Consider the following 16,647-nt stretch of genomic DNA (forward strand, 5'->3'; position numbering starts at 1 on the left):
TTTAGTAACCTCTTACAATTGGCTAAAGATGTAAATCAAATCCAAATATATCTGGGTTGGTGTTTATGTTATTGTTATTGTTTAGCTTTATTGCTTAGTTTTTTTGATGTTTTATATGTTTTGCTTTGTACGTCGCTCAGAGTGGCCGGATAACCGGCCAGATGAGTGACTAATAATCAAATAAAGAAAGAAAGAAATCTTCATAAAATCGTATTATTAACTCCCCACCCCACCCCTACCTCAAGTGCCTAAAATTGTGATTAAGCTGCTTTCATAAACCATGTATTTGTTTTGAGGTACTGAATGTATATACTGAGATTATGTCATCTAAAAATGTTTAGGTATATCAATTGTTTTGGAAAAAGAATGTTGCCTTAAAGCCTGAAATTATTAGATATTTTTAAATGTTGACTCTTTTGCAAGGCAGCCCTATCTTTTTCAATGTGAGGTTTTCGGGTTTTCTTTTCTTTCTTTTCTTTTTTTGTAGGAGAGGGAGGTTTGTGAAGATCTCTAGTATATATCTTCTTTGCTTCTTTGACTCATTTTAAAATCCAATTAAATTATACATAATTTTTCTAATTTTATTGAAGCATTAGCCATTTCCCAGTCATACTGAGTACATCAAGGAATAATGAAATTTATTAAGGGAGCACCATTCCTCAAATCTATTGTGCCAATTTAAGCTGCTTATTTGCAGAGCAGTATGGATACTGTATGTTTCACAGTGCAGAAACTATCATGCACCTTGTCATTTGAGAATCTGTTTTCATTTTTCAAAATGTAAAAATATCTTCTTCGGCCAGTTGTGGTTGCAATTTGAATAAACGTTGGCAAGGTCTGCTGAAGCCTCAGAACTGAGATCATTAATGGTCAGAAGGTGAACCTTCTGTGTTCAGCAAATTCTTTATTTCTGTCCGCAAGGGAAGCCTACAACAACAACAAAGTTGCAGTGCAGAGAGCTCCTGTCCAGAGTTCCAGCCAGCTATCTCTTCTTCAGCAGACTCCTTCCTAGTCCATTCCTCCTCCTTCCCCCATTTTCTGGGTCTACCAGCAAGTCAGCCAGCGTTCCATGCCCATTGAGCAAGCTCAGTCCCCACTCAGTGTTTGTGACACTCCCACCTCAGAATTCTCCCAAGTCTGCTGATACCTTGTTCTTATTCATGAATGGTTTTGTTTTGGCTACATAAGGAGCACATTCGAAGAATGAGTCAGCTATTCTCTTGTAGGGCAGGGATGAGGATCTGGATCTGGCTGGTGGGCCACTCACCTGTCATTCACCTGATGGTACCATGAAGGCAGGTGAACTGTTTTCCTTTGTTGGTGTGATTTGATTTCAAACTGAAGGGTTCGTGGCAACAGCTGCCATTCTACTGCCTTTGCTCACACAGCTTGAAATCAAACCATGGTGCCAAAAGCAGCAGTTCTCTGGCTTACTATAAGCACTGATCAGCTGATTGGCACTTACAGCAAGCCCTGTCTTAGGGGATTGACTGCTGTACAGAGTTCCTGATCAGGAATGCTGCAGTGCAGCCAGTCCTGGTGGGCTTGCTGACTGGCACTGGCAGCATGTCTCACTTGCTAAGGAACTATGGAGAGTGCACTTGAAGGCTCCCGATTGTTCCTTTGCAGCCACATTTTTACCTGCCCCACATCTGATGTCACATATGAAGTCAGGTGTGAGGCAGGTGGCTGTGGTTTGGGGAAAAAGGACTTGCCAGCCAAATTAGAACCCCTGCTGGGCTCACAACTAATAATGAATATGTTTGAGCAGTGCCCACAGAAAGGTCTTACTAAAAAACAAATGTATGTAATATGGAGGATCTGTAATTTGGATTTGCCGAGGATTTAAAAAATGATAAATGAAACTGCAAGGGGAAGGCTGATTGGAAAGGGGCAACAGTGCTGAGGGAAGGGGAGAGCAAACAGGTATTTATGTAATCCCACATTGCTGAGATGATGTAAAAGTAAATGTGTTGGTTTTGGTTTAGGGATGACTGTGGCACAAACCCCTACTTTAAAATGCCTTAAGGCTTTCATTTATCCCTTGCACATTCACTTTAGACACACAAAAATAGACACAACCTTTTATTCTGGAATAATTTAATAAGATATAGATATAACCAACTAATAACTAGTAAACAAGGAAGTATAATTATTTTTAACAAAACAATAACATACTATGAATTTGAGGTCTGGAGGAAACATTGTATTAAGCACATTGTTTAGATAGCATGTTTAAGCTGTCCACTTCTATTTTTAAGGAAAGGTAGATGCATGGCATCCCAATCTGAACTGGGGCCCTGCACACACGTTCCACATGTGTATCTTTGGAGGGGGCTGGTGGTGCTCCCACTTCTGCTAAAAAAACCTTTATGTTTAGTGAAACAGACATGCTATTTTAAGAGATTACTCTTAGCAAGCTGTTCCAAATTGGCAATGGTTGTCTTTAATTCTGTATTAATTTAGCTTTAAGTATAGGAAGGGATTTTGTATTATAGCATTGACAGCTTGTGCACTGAGAGAAAGGGGCTTGTTTCCCATCAATTTGTTCTTAGAATGGAGCTAGACAATGTCAGCAAATGCATAGTCCCAACCCTAAATTTACTGAGATAACAGGAATGCAGGGGAAGGAAACTTGCAGGAAATTGTCATGGACAAGAGAGAAAAGTGCTTAAGAACATAAGAACATAAGAAGAGCCTGCTGGATCAGGCCAGTGGCCCATCTAGTCCAGCATCCTGTTCTCACAGTGGCCAACCAGGTGCCTGGGGGAAGCGCGCAAGCAGGACCTGAGTGCAAGAACACTCTCCCCTCCTGAGGCTTCCGGCAACTGGTTTTCAGAAGCATGCTGCCTCTGACTAGGGTGGCACAGCACAGCCATCACGGCTAGTAGCCATTGATAGCCCTGTCCTCCATGAATTTGTCTAATCTTCTTTTAAAGCCATCCAAGCTGGTGGCCATTACTGCATCTTGTGGGAGCAAATTCCATAGTTTAACTATGCGCTGAGTAAAGAAGTACTTCCTTTTGTCTGTCCTGAATCTTCCAACATTCAGCTTCTTTGAATGTCCACGAGTTCTAGTATTATGAGAGAGGGAGAAGAACTTTTCTCTATCCACTTTCTCAATGCCATGCATAATTTTATACACTTCTATCATGTCTCCTCTGACCCGCCTTTTCTCTAAACTAAAAAGCCCCAAATGCTGCAACCTTTCCTCGTAAGGGAGTCGCTCCATCCCCTTGATCATTCTGGTTGCCCTCTTCTGAACCTTTTCCAACTCTATAATATCCTTTCTGAGATGAGGCGACCAGAACTGTACACAGTATTCCAAATGCGGCCGCACCATAGATTTATACAACGGCATTATGATATCGTCTGTTTTATTTTCAATACCTTTCCTAATTATCGCTAGCATGGAATTTGCCTTTTTCACAGCTGCCGCACATTGGGTCGACATTTTCATCGTGCTGTCCACTACAACCCCGAGGTCTCTCTCCTGGTCGGTCACCGCCAGTTCAGACCCCATGAGCGTATATGTGAAATTAAGATTTTTTGCTCCAATATGCATAATTTTACACTTATTTATATTGAATTATATATTGAATTTATATTGAACTTATATTGAATTATGCTTAACCCCTCAAGACATGCACACAGACATAATTTTCTGCCAGTGTCTCCCTGAGGTGGTCTTTCTCCAGCTGGGCTCCCTTCCTGTTTATGGGGAGGGGATAAAATTGGGAGGAGGGAGGCATTTGCAGGGGAGACTAGGAAGCACTCCTCTCATTCACTGGAATTTTAAATGGAGGAACGTCTGAAGAATTTGTGTCAAGCCACTGTAGAAACTTTCTTATGCCATCAAAGAGTTTACTCTTTCTTTTAGCTGACACACTATCAGGGCCAAAATTAGTTTCAACTAATTATTAAGTATCACATAGCATTTATTAGTAGTAGTAGTATAATTATTAACTCATTATTTATCCAAGTTTATTTCCATTAACAGAGCAAACATTTTGATGTCAAAAATGCTTTTGTGTGGCTATTGTTAGGATCTATGGGTTATAATGGTATTTTGTGGCATTAAGCACGTGCAGTAACTACTAAGCAGTAGCTACACTTCAGCTTGGTAGAAATTACACTGAGACTCTGTTACAGGAAAAAAATAACAAACTATATTGTAGGAAATACATTTAGATAGAAAAAAACTACATCTGAGAGGTGATGCTGTAGAAGAGATGTCTCCTACATCTCTGCTCCTCCTCAGGGAGCCATGCTAGCAAGAAGAACAAAGTAAAACTAAGATCAGAGAAGAAACAGGAAAGGAGATCAGTTTCCCCTGAGAGTATGAGTTTACACCTGCAAGGAAAAGTCAGCTTAGGTAAGAGTGGGCAGTACAGTCTAGGAATCTGGGAGGACTTCTCTCTATCTCTCTACTCCCCATGTAGCATGCAGTCCCCTCCCAGGCATAAAGCTGAGTTGCACTGTCACATTTTCAACAGCTATTACTACTGCATGTGGACTAAACATCTTGAATTGTTTGCAAGGCACTTTGAGGGTAAAGTTGCTCCTTAGCAGTCTTGATGTCCCATCCACATCTACTGCAGTCCCCAATGAGGTGTCCAGTGCAACGTCTGCTGCAACTTCCTGGGAATAGTTTCAGTTGATGTGGCCTGATGATGTAGACCAGGTGCTTGCATTGATGCAACCAGCAATGTGTCCTCTTGACCCTTGCCCTTCTTGGCTTATTAAAGCTTGCTGAGGAGGTTTGACTGAGTGGATCCAGGGCATGGTCACTGTGGGAGGGAGTGGTTCCAGCCACCTTGAAAGAGGCGGTGATCCGACGACTCCTGAAAAAGCCTATGCTGGACCCATTGGTCTGTGACAATTACCGACTGGTCGCAAATACCCCCTTCTTAGGGAAGGTGATCGAGAGGGTTGTGGCGCAGCAATTGCAGGTTCTCTTGGATGAAACAGATTATCTTGAGCCATCCCAGTCTGGGTTCAGGCCTGGTTATGGAACTGAATCAGCCTTGGTCACCCTGATGGATGACCTTTATTGGGAGAAGGGCAGGGGGAGTGCAACCCTGTTACTCTTACTTGATCTCTCAGCGGCTTTTGATACCATTGACCATGGTATCCTTCTGGGCCGCCTTGGTGAGATGGGTATCGGAGGCACTGTGGTTCCGATTCTATCTCCAAGGTCGTTTTCAGAAAATAGCATTGGGTGATTGTCTTTCGACCCCCTGGCAGCTATGCTGTGGGGTGCCGCAGGGTACCATCTTGTCCCCCATGCTGTTTAACATCTATATGAAGCCCTTGGGAGCAGTCATCAGGAGATTTGGGGCAAGGTGTCAGCAGTACACTGATGATACCCAGCTCTCTTTCTCTGTAACATCTGAATCGGGAGAGGCTGTGCAAGCCCTGGACCGCTGCATGGACTTGGTGGTGGGCTGGATGAGGGTCAATAAACTGAGTCTGAATCCTAGCAAGACGGAGGTGCTGTGGGTTGGTGGTTCCCGAGTTCGGATAATTGGTCAGTGGCCTGCTTTGGATGGGATTGTACTCCCTCTGAAAGAGCAGGTCTGTAGTCTGAGGGTGCTCTTGGATCGATCTTTGTTGCTAGAGGCCCAGGTGACCTCTGTGGCTAGTAGTGCCTTTTACCAGCTTCAGCTGGTAAGACAGCTGCAGCCGTTTCTGGACCTGGATAGCCTGACCACTGTTGCCCACACACTGATAACCTCTAGGCTCAATTACTGTAATGCACTCTATGTTGGGCTCCCCTTGGTTCGGAAGCTGCAGCTGGTGCAAAATGCAGTGGCGAGACTGCTCACTGGAGCAGGGTATCGCCAACATGTCACCTCACTGCTGAAAGAATTGCACTGGCTGCCCATTTGCTACCGGGCCAAGTTCAAGGTTCTAGTCTCGGTATACAAAGTCCTATACAGCTTGGGACTGGGTTCCTGAAAGACCGTCTTATCCCTTATATACCCAGTCGATCACTGCACTCTGCAGGTGAGGGCCTCGTGCAGATACCATCTTATCAGGAGGTCGTCCTGCTGGGAGGAAGGGTGGGATATAAATCAAATAATAAATAAATAAATCTTGATACTGAGAACCGACTTTCAAAAATGAGTTGGCTGGAGGAACCTAATACAGAATGCTAACCTTTCCATTGGTTCAGCAGTTACCCAAACAGTTTCGATTCATGGTTGTTAACTATCTACATTCCTAGCTCCATTGCCATATTCTTCATGAAGAACGCATAATTTCCTAAAATTCTACACCACAGGGTTTCACATAGCATTGTTTTTAGTTTTCTTTTCCGGCGGTTCTTCTATACATTTGTTAGCAATCTGAGGCGTAAATGAATCTGTTTAAGGTTTCTGGATCTGATTTAGCAGAAGCGATTGGAGTAGCAGTTTGATTCTTCTGTTTTCAGTGCATGTAAAGTTATGGGCCCATGAAGAACAATATGGTCTTTCACTTCATCATGGGTATATATGCACAGTGTGGTTATCAGCTTACAATTACAGAATTGTAACTTGTAGTTCATTGTTACCCTAGATGAGTACTATGCCAGGATTACCTACAAGGCCTTGCTTCTATGATATTGACCTGGATCCTGATACAGAGGAAGTCAAAGGGTTGTTTTAATAAAAGCACAAAAATCAGGTAAGTGGTAGTTCTTGTTAAATATTAAGAACATAAGAACATAAGAAGAGCCTGCTGGATCAGGCCAGTGGCCCATCTAGTCCAGCATCCTGTTCTCACAGTGGCCAACCAGGTGCCTGGGGGAAGCCCGCAAGCAGGACCCGAGTGCAAGAACACTCTCCCCTCCTGAGGCTTCCGGCAACTGGTTTTCAGAAGCATGCTGCCTCTGACTAGGGTGGCAGAGCACAGCCATCATGGCTAGTAGCCATTGATAGCCCTGTCCTCCATGAATTTGTCTAATCTTCTTTTAAAGCCATCCAAGCTGGTGGCCATTACTGCATCTTGTGGGAGCAAATTCCATAGTTTAACTATGCGCTGAGTAAAGAAGTACTTCCTTTTGTCTGTCCTAAATCTTCCAACATTCAGCTTCTTTGAATGTCCACGAGTTCTAGTATTATGAGAGAGGGAGAAGAACTTTTCTCTATCCACTTTCTCAATGCCATGCATAATTTTATACACTTCTATCATGTCTCCTCTGACCCGCCTTTAAACTAAAAAGCCCCAAATGCTGCAACCTTTCCTCGTAAGGGAGTCGCTCCATCCCCTTGATCATTCTGGTTGCCCTCTTCTGAACCTTTTCCAACTCTATAATATCCTTTCTGAGATGAGGCGACCAGAACTGTACACAGTATTCCAAATGCGGTCGCACCATAGATTTATACAACGGCATTATGATATCGTCTGTTTTATTTTCAATACCTTTCCTAATTATTGCTAGCATGGAATTTGCCTTTTTCACAGCTGCCGCACACTGGGTCGACATTTTCATCGTGCTGTCCACCACAACCCCGAGGTCTCTCTCCTGGTCGGTCACCGCCAGTTCAGACCCCATGAGCGTATATGTGAAATTCAGATTGTTTGCTCCAATATGCATAATTTTACACTTGTTTATATTGAATTGCATTTGCCATTTTTCCGCCCATTCACTCAGTTTGGAGAGGTCTTTTTGGAGCTCTTCGCAATCCCTTTTTGTTTTAACAACCCTGAACAATTTAGTGTCGTCAGCAAACTTGGCCACTTCACTGCTCACTCCTAATTCTAGGTCATTAATGAACAAGTTGAAAAGTACAGGTCCCAATACCGATCCTTGAGGGACTCCACTTTCTACAGCCCTCCATTGGGAGAACTGTCCGTTTATTCCTACTCTCTGCTTTCTGCTTCTTAACCAATTCCTTATCCGCAAGAGGACCTCTCCTCTTATTCCATGACTGCTAAGCTTCCTCAGAAGCCTTTGGTGAGGTACCTTGTCAAACGCTTTTTGAAAGTCTAAGTACACTATGTCCACTGGATCACCTCTATCTATATGCTTGTTGACACTCTCAAAGAATTCTAATAGGTTACTGAGACAGGACTTTCCCTTGCAGAAGCCATGCTGGCTCTGCTTCAGCAAGGCTTGTTCTTCTATGTGCTTAGTTAATCTAGCTTTAATCATACTTTCTACCAGTTTTCCAGGGACAGAAGTTAAGCTAACTGGCCTGTAATTTCCGGGATCCCCTCTGGATCCCTTTTTGAAGATTGGCGTTACATTTGCCACTTTCCAGTCCTCAGGCACGGAGGAGGACCCGAGGGACAAGTTACATATTTCAGTTAGCAGATCAGCAATTTCACATTTGAGTTCTTTGAGAACTCTCGGGTGGATGCCATCCGGGCCCGGTGATTTGTCAGTTTTTATATTGTCCATTAAGCCTAGAACTTCCTCTCTTGTCTCAGTTCCTCAGAATCCCTTCCTGCAAATGTTAGTTCAGGTTCAGGGATCTGCCCTATATCTTCCACTGTGAAGACAGATGCAAAGAATTTATTTATTTATTATTTATTTATTTATTAAATTTATATACCGCCCGACTAGCAATAGCTCTCTGGGCGGTGAACATAAAATAGCATAAAAATACAATAAATAACAAAATAATACTAAAATACAATCAACAATACAATACAATAAACATTTTTAAAATTAAATCAGTGTAACTTAAAATGCTTCAGAGAATAGGAAGGTTTTGACCTGGCGCCGGAAGGAGAGCAGAGTCGGCGCCAGGCGTACTTCCTCAGGGAGACTGTTCCATAGTTCGGGGGCCACCACTGAGAAGGCCCTAGATCTTGTCATCAATTCATTTAGCTTCTCTGCAATCTCCTTATCGTTCTTTAGTACACCTTTGACTCCCTTATCATCCAAGGGTCCAATCGTCTCCCTAGATGGTCTCCTGCTTTGAATGTATTTATAGAATTTTTTGTTGTTGGTTTTTATGTTCTTAGCAATGTGCTCCTCAAATTCTTTTTTAGCATCCCTTATTGTCTTCTTGCATTTCTTTTGCCAGAGTTTGTGTTCTTTTTTATTTTCTTCATTTGGACAAGACTTCCATTTTTTGAAGGAAGACTTTTTGCCTCTAAGAGCTTCCTTGACTTTGCTCGTTAACCATGCTGGTATCTTCTTGGCCCTGGCGGTACCTTTTCTGATCTGCGGTATGCACTCCAGTTGAGCTTCTAATATAGTGTTTTTAAACAACTTCCAAGCATTTTCGAGTGATGTGACCCTCTGGACTTTGTTTTTCAGCTTTCTTTTTACCAATCCCCTCATTTTTGTGAAGTTTCCTCTTTTGAAGTCAAATGTGACCGTGTTGGATTTTCTTGGCAATTGGCCAGTTACATGTATGTTTAATTTAATAGCACTGTGGTCACTGCTCTCAATCGGTTCAACAACACTTACATCTCGCACCAGGTCCCGGTCCCCACTGAGGATTAAGTCCAGGGTTGCCGTCCCTCTGGTCGGTTCCATGACCAACTGATCTAGGGAATAGTCATTTAGAATATCTAGAAACTTTGCTTCTTTGTCATGACTGGAACACATATGCAGCCAGTCTATGTCCGGGTAGTTGAAGTCGCCCATTACTACCACATTTCCTAGTTTGGATGCTTCCTCAATTTCATATCTCATCTCAAGGTCTCCCTGAGCATTTTGATCAGGGGGACGATAGATCGTTCCCAGTATTAAGTCCCTCCTGGGGCACGGTATCACCACCCACAACGATTCTGTGGAGGAGTCTGCCTCTTTTGGGGTTTCGAGCTTGCTGGATTCAATGCCTTCTTTCACGTATAGAGCGACTCCGCCACCAATACGTCCTTCCCTGTCCTTCCGATATAGTTTATATCCAGGGATAACTGTATCCCACTGGTTTTCTCCATTCCACCAGGTCTCGGTTATGCTCACTATATCAATGCTCTTTTCTAAGACCAAGCACTCCAGTTCTCCCATCTTGGTTCGGAGGCTCCTAGCATTAGCGTACAGGCACTTGTAAGCAGTGTCTCTCTTCAAGTGTCTTTGGCACTTGTGGTTAGGCCTGTGGTAATTTTGCTCTTCTGAATTTATATCCTGTGCCCCTGCTCTCACAATGCCTACTTCTAGGCCTACCCCTTTTAAAATTTCATCATTTCTTTGGTTTTTATCCCAGGGGGGAGGTTTATTCCGAACCGGACCTTTCTGAGCTCCTGTCGGGTTTCCCCCCTCAGTCAGTTTAAAAGCTGCTCTGCTACCTTTTTAATTTTAAGTGCCAGCAGTCTGGTTCCATTCTGGTTCAAGTGGAGCCCGTCCCTTTTGTACAGGCCCGGCTTGTCCCAAAATGTTCCCCAGTGTTTGCTTCTTGCTCTTGATGGTAGTAATGAACTAAATAGATTTTGAACACTTTTGTGTGTGTGATTTCTTTACACTATGTGGCTTTCATTCATTACATATTCATATCTTGAATACATACCAAGTTAATCACCTTGAGATATTAAATAGGAAGCAAGTCATAAATCAAATTAATTAATTAAAGTTGGATTTAATGGTGCTTTACTGCTGATAATAAATTCAGATCGACCTTCCAATGTATAAAACTAAGTGCTTGTCGTTCCTCTAATATCAGACTCATGGAGTCCTCTGAATTTGGAAGTTAAATGATACCACCCAAAGATATTGTAGTGGTTTCTACTAAGTGCAGAAGTATATTAAGTTGAACATTTTAAAAAAATATATCAACACAGAATGGTTCCAATAAGGGCTTATGAGCTTGCATGGCACATGTTAATAGTACTTCAGCCTATAGAGAGGGAAAATTCTACAGTAACTTATCCTATTATGTAGGGAGAGAAATTCCAAGTTCACACTGAACATCAGACACAGGAACCTTTTGCTGAACATGCTGCTGCCCAGTTACAGCTGTGCTAAATCCTGGATTTCGTCATAGTTTTCTATGGACAGTCCTCATTTTTACTGTGGAGGGGGCGGGGAAGACATTTAAAAGAACCAGAAGTGAAGCAGATTGTGTGAGTCCATAAGTCATAAGTTGAGAGTAACTGAGACATGGAATGTGTTAGTCAGGGAGGGGCAGAGGAAAGAGGGAACTGATTTGCTGTGTCCATCACAGCATATAGTAAGTGTCCTAGAAGACAAGAGGCTGGGGGAATATGTATCATGAGGTTAATTTCTGCACTATAGGGAGTTGTATATTGTTTGCCATCCTTTCTAACCTCTTTGGGGTAGATAGCTCAGTGTTAGAGCTCCCCATGCTTTGCATGGAAAAAGCCCCAGGTTTAATACCTGGCATTGCAAATAGGTCTGGGAAAAACCCTGGAGAGCTGCTGCCAGTGAGTGTAGAGAATACTGCTCTGTCCACCTTCCTGACAAGGACAGCTCCTCCTGTCCACAGCATTTGCACAGATTTCTCTGAGTCAAACCGCTATTTCACTTCTTTCACCAAGGCTTGAGTTCAGTTGCTGTCATCAGCATTTAGAACGTCCATGAACATTCTGTCATATTACAACAATTCAGATAATGGGTAGGGGGATGTGGAGGTGACATCCGCTTCTTACACCGTTCTATTTTCTATGCAAACAGCTTAAATGTTGGATGATTAAGTGGTATATACATTTTGTAATAAAATTAAAGTGTTACCTTTAGTCCAGCTTCTCATATAGAAATATCAAAGGCCCTTTTGTATAAACCTTTTGTAACCAGAATTATTTATAAAGTGCGTTTTCCAATTATACTTGTTGTTCCTCTCCTTTTGAACTTCTTGACAAAGAGAGTGAGTGAATTGAGTGAATTTTCCAGATAATTCTAGCAAGGACTGGATAAACAAGTTTCCTTGCAAAAGTAATGTGGATTATTTTAAAAAGACTCTAAGGACATAGTGACATCCTATTAAAGTCAACTGCAGAAAAAGACTCATTTTAATTTCTCTGAATTGCACACAAACTGTTTCAAAATTAGATATTAGGATTCTAGCTGGCTGGGATCACCTTACTCCTATATTCTTGAAAGATGCTTGAACTTTGATGAACTCAAGGGGAAGGGAATTCCACAACCAATGGACAGTTGTTGAGACCACATCTCTACAGCTCTTGCGTCATAACCTCAGTGTACAGCCAAGTCTATGGCCCCCAACCACTTCCCCCTGAGGGAATACAGCCTGGCCTCTACAGTAGCAGCAGAACTAAATTGCATTTATGTGTTAGCTATAGGGAGCTGCTACATGCTTCTAATGTTAGGCACACACACAGAGACACACACTACCTACTTCCACATGCCCTTAGAAATCCAAGTTCAAACTTCATTCAACAGAATAGTTGATGTGGAGTATTTTTATTTCTACCATTTGTACTGGAATATATGGTGCAGAAAAAAATACGTAGAATTGGATCTTAGCTGATGATAACAATAACAATACTCTGTAACATAGGTGATCTTTAAATTGGTGATCTATATACATTTATACATAGGCAGTCACAAAGTTGTTCAGTGTATGACACAAGCATAGCAACACTGACATAAATCTGAAAGATGAGAAATACACTTCTTCATTGCTCCAGTATACACTGCTGTGTAGGAAACATTAGGGGTCGGCCTATATTAGGAGGATGTACGCTATACCATGTAGAACAGTTAAACATTTTGCTTTACTTATCCTCCAGGCAAAAGAATTGTAACACGGTAATGTTACAGATACGTTGCTGTCTAACATCTTTTTTTGAGAGAGAACAACAAAAAGGTCTATTTCTTCAAGCAATTAATAAGGAATTCTTAAAATATTTACTCACTCACTCCCACCCACCCCTCTATTTTCCAGACTTCCATGTTTCCTGGAGTATGAGCCAAGCATGAATTTGAAGAATGCCTATAACATATCTCTGGAACAATATTGGAAAAGACAAAATCAAAGAAATATACTCTTTCCTGAAGCCTTACTATAATGAAAAACCAAAGCAAGAACAACGTATAAAAATAGTACTAACTAAATCATTGTAAAGTGTAGTGTTAAGGGGTGTTTTCAAGACATGCTGTTGCCCACAGGCTGGCTAATGGTTGTAGGGAAGGGGAAATGATATAAAAAGAAAAGACAGTTTCTACACTTTAAGGTTTTCTAATCACTATTTAAAATGCATTATCAATACCTAAGCACAGTCATTAACCAAAATGGAGACAATAGTCAAGAAATCAGAAGAAGGCTAGGACTGGGAAGGGCAGCTAGGAGAGAACTAGAAAAGGTGCTCAAATACAAAGATGTATCACTGAACACTAAAGTCAGGATCATTCAGACCATGGTATTCCCGATCTCTATGTATGGATGTGAAAGTTGGACAGTGAAAAAGGCGGATAAGAGAAAAATCAACTCATTTGAAATGTGGTGCTGGAGGAGAGCTTTGCGCATACCATGAAAAGACAAATAATTGGGTGTTAGATCAAATTAAACCAGAACTATCACTTGAAGCTAAAATGTTGAAACTAAGGTTATCATACTTTGGACACATAATGAGAAGACATGATTCACTAGAAAAGACAATAATGCTGGGAAAAACAGAAGGGAGTAGAAAAAGAGGAAGGCCAAACAAAAGATGGATTGATTCCATAAAGGAAGCCCCAGACCTGAACTTACAAGATCTGAGCAGGGTGGTTCATGACAGATGCTCTTGGAGGTCGCTGATTCATAGGGTCGCCATAAGTCGTGATCGACTTGAAGGCACATAACAACAACAACAACATTTAAAATGCAAAACCAAAGTGTTTCTCTCGCCTTGGTCAGCTTAGAAAAGAATGCTGCTTCTTGATGACATTTAATGCATTTTATAGGGTATAGTACAGTTTCTCGATTTCAGCACCTGAAGTGAAAAACAAAATTAGCTGGAAATGTCTGAGCTGTTGTTCAGTGTTATCCTGGGTAGTACTGGGGTGGGAAGAAACTAAGGTTTCAAATGAGGGATCTCATTTCATAAAATAGCCGAAAAGTTTTATTAAAAAATAAAAAATAAGCATTTTTCCCTCTGTGGCCAAACAGCTGTGAAATGTTTATAACTTTATGTATCTCACCATTATTGCTGTCTGCCAAATGAGTTCATGTTTCTGGGCTTACTGCTTTGAACTATTGTGTATAACTCTCTATGATTCCCCAAATGTCAATGAGCTTTCTTTCTTTTTATAGCCAATGGAAGTAAATCTTTATGTGCAAGACCTTCAACCCCCACTTTTATAAAAAATGTACATGAGTACAATACTGAATTTGCCCTATTTTGGGTAGTACTTTAACATAACTGTACTGCATTATAGCCTTAGGTTAGTAAGGGGAAATAAAATACTAGTGGCTGTTGTATCATATATTTGCTTATTCCAGTCAGCAGTTGGTAGAGTCAGTCAAATATCCAATGCTGTGCAAGTGGAACAGTGCTCGTGCCAGGGTACCTTTGATGCCCTCCTTCCTGCTGTATCCTCCCCGCCCCACAAGAGAAAACCTACTCTTGAGGAACAAGGACATTTAGGAAAAGCCTGGGCTGTGGAGCATGTGACACAGTAGAGGGAGGAAGGGGCGGGAGCTTGCACAAGTGGGAAGTTGCTTTCACAAGCAGATTTTGAATAATTCACACATCCCATTGCAGCATATCCTAACTCTTTCCTATGTGAGATGTTTAGGAGGTTGAAATGGGAAGGAAGGATAGGGAAGGCCTGCCGCACAAGCAGACATCTAGTGCAGGATTGGCTACAACCCCTTAGTTTGGGCTTTATAATTGCCAACTATAAATTTCGCTGCCCTTTCAAAAATCTAGTATTAACCGAAATATACGTTAATAGAAAATTTGGGGATATTATTTCTCATGTTGTTATTAGAGTGAGTGCTAGCATACACAATACCACCCTTCTAGTGTCTGTTGCATATTAAAACAGTTTTATTGCATTATCTCCAGGAATGCATTGCACTATTCTGTTCATAGATACTTATCAGCAATCCAGCCCACACAACTGCATGACCTACAATAAAGCAGACATATGTCAAGTGGCTGAAAAGATACTCAATTTTAATCCTCAAAAAATGATGTCATTGAGTTTTTGAATACCAAATGTCCATTCATTTTGTCAATTATATCATTTGATTAGAACAGTGTAATATTTGTGGAGAAAAATTATATGGTTCATTTTCTGGACTCTTACAAACCAGAACTGGGAGTGGTCAGGGATATTTAAAAATAAAAGATGCTAATTGCTTTGTTTCGTGGTCACATATTATAAGAAGCTGGTTGAAACTTCAGCTAAATTTCATGCTGTCAGTGACATGACAGGAAAATCTACTTGAAGATATGAGGGCAGCCTTAGAATAGTGAAGGTAATATACTAATACAACACACAACTCCTTCAACTAGCCTACTAAATCTTCCCCTAAGAACATAAGAGCCTGCTGGATCAGGCCAGTGGCCCATCTAGTTCAGCATCCTGTTCTCACAGTGGGCAACCAGATGCCCATAGGAAGCCCGCAAGCAGGACCTGAGTGCAGGAGCATTCCCCCCCCCCCCCAGTTTCCAGCAACTGGTATTCAGAAGCATACTGCCTCCAACTGTGGAGATAAAGCATAGCCATCATGGCTAGTAGCCTTTGATAGCTTTATTCTCCATGAATGTGTCTAATCCTCTTTTAAAGCCCTCTAAGTTGGTGGCCATCACTGCCTCCTGTGGGACTGAATTCCATAGCTTAGCTATGTGCTGCATAAAGAATTACTTTCTTTTATCTGTCCTGAATCTTCCAGTAATTAGCTTCATTGGATGTCCACAAGTTTTAGTGTTATGAAAGAGGGAGAAAAACTCTCCACGACATGCATAATTTTTGAAATTTCTGTCATGTAACCCCTTTTCTCTAAACTAAAAAGCTTCAAATGCTGCCATTTTCCCTCATGGGGAGTTGCTCCATCCCCTTGATCATCTTAGTTGCCCTTTTTTTAGCCTTTTCCAACTCTACAATATCCTTTTTGAGGTGAGGTGACCAGAACTGTACACAGTACTCCAAATGCAATCACACCATAGATTTGTATAATGGCAAAGTTATGTTATCGGCAGTTTTATTTTATTTTCAATACCTTCCTTAATGATCCCTAGCATGGAATTTGCTGTTTTCACAGCTGCTGCACACTGGGTCGACATCTTCGTAGAGCTATCCTCTATGACCCCAAGGTGTTGTTCCTAGTCGGTCACTGCCAGTCCAGACCCCATGAGCATATATGTGAAATTAATTTTTTTTGCTCTGACATGTATCACTTTACACTTGCTGACATTAAATTGCATTTGCCATTTTACCACCCACTCAGTTTGGAGAGTTCCTTATTGTTTTAACAACCCTGAACAATTTAGTATAATCAGCAAACTTGGCCACCTCTCTACTCATCCCAAGCACAAGATTGTTTATGAATGGGTTTAAAAGCACAGGACCAAATATCAATCTTTTCAGAAGAGAACTATGAGCGCTACCAAGGGCTTTAAAGTTCAGTCACTTTATTTCTCATTGCTTATCCCAGTGATTCTTACCTGGGACAACCTAACTTGGGGGCAGGCATTCAGGATTGTGGGCAGCCCATTCTCCCCTCTTAGAGTGGCTTCTGGTAGGCAGCTGAAGAGAGTTGTGCACTCTCATCCTGCCCTGAGGATAAAATCTCA

The 16,647-nt window shown here is 41.6% G+C and overlaps 1 protein-coding gene across 1 annotated transcript in view; it reads left to right on the top strand.

The window, feature by feature from the left end:
• The window catches only part of MTHFD1L (methylenetetrahydrofolate dehydrogenase (NADP+ dependent) 1 like), a 202,261-nt gene extending 186,377 nt beyond the window's left edge, over positions 1-15,884 (top strand). The window contains exons 27-28 of the mRNA XM_061624122.1: positions 6,562-6,669; positions 12,807-15,884. Of these exons, the coding sequence (XP_061480106.1) occupies positions 6,562-6,651 (90 nt within the window). The 3' untranslated portion in view covers positions 6,652-6,669; positions 12,807-15,884. The remainder of the gene's footprint in view (positions 1-6,561; positions 6,670-12,806) is intronic.
• The last annotated feature ends 763 nt before the right edge of the window (positions 15,885-16,647 follow it).

Source organism: Rhineura floridana, chromosome 4 (genome assembly GCF_030035675.1).
Source record: "Rhineura floridana isolate rRhiFlo1 chromosome 4, rRhiFlo1.hap2, whole genome shotgun sequence".
Lineage (NCBI taxonomy): Eukaryota > Metazoa > Chordata > Lepidosauria > Squamata > Rhineuridae > Rhineura > Rhineura floridana.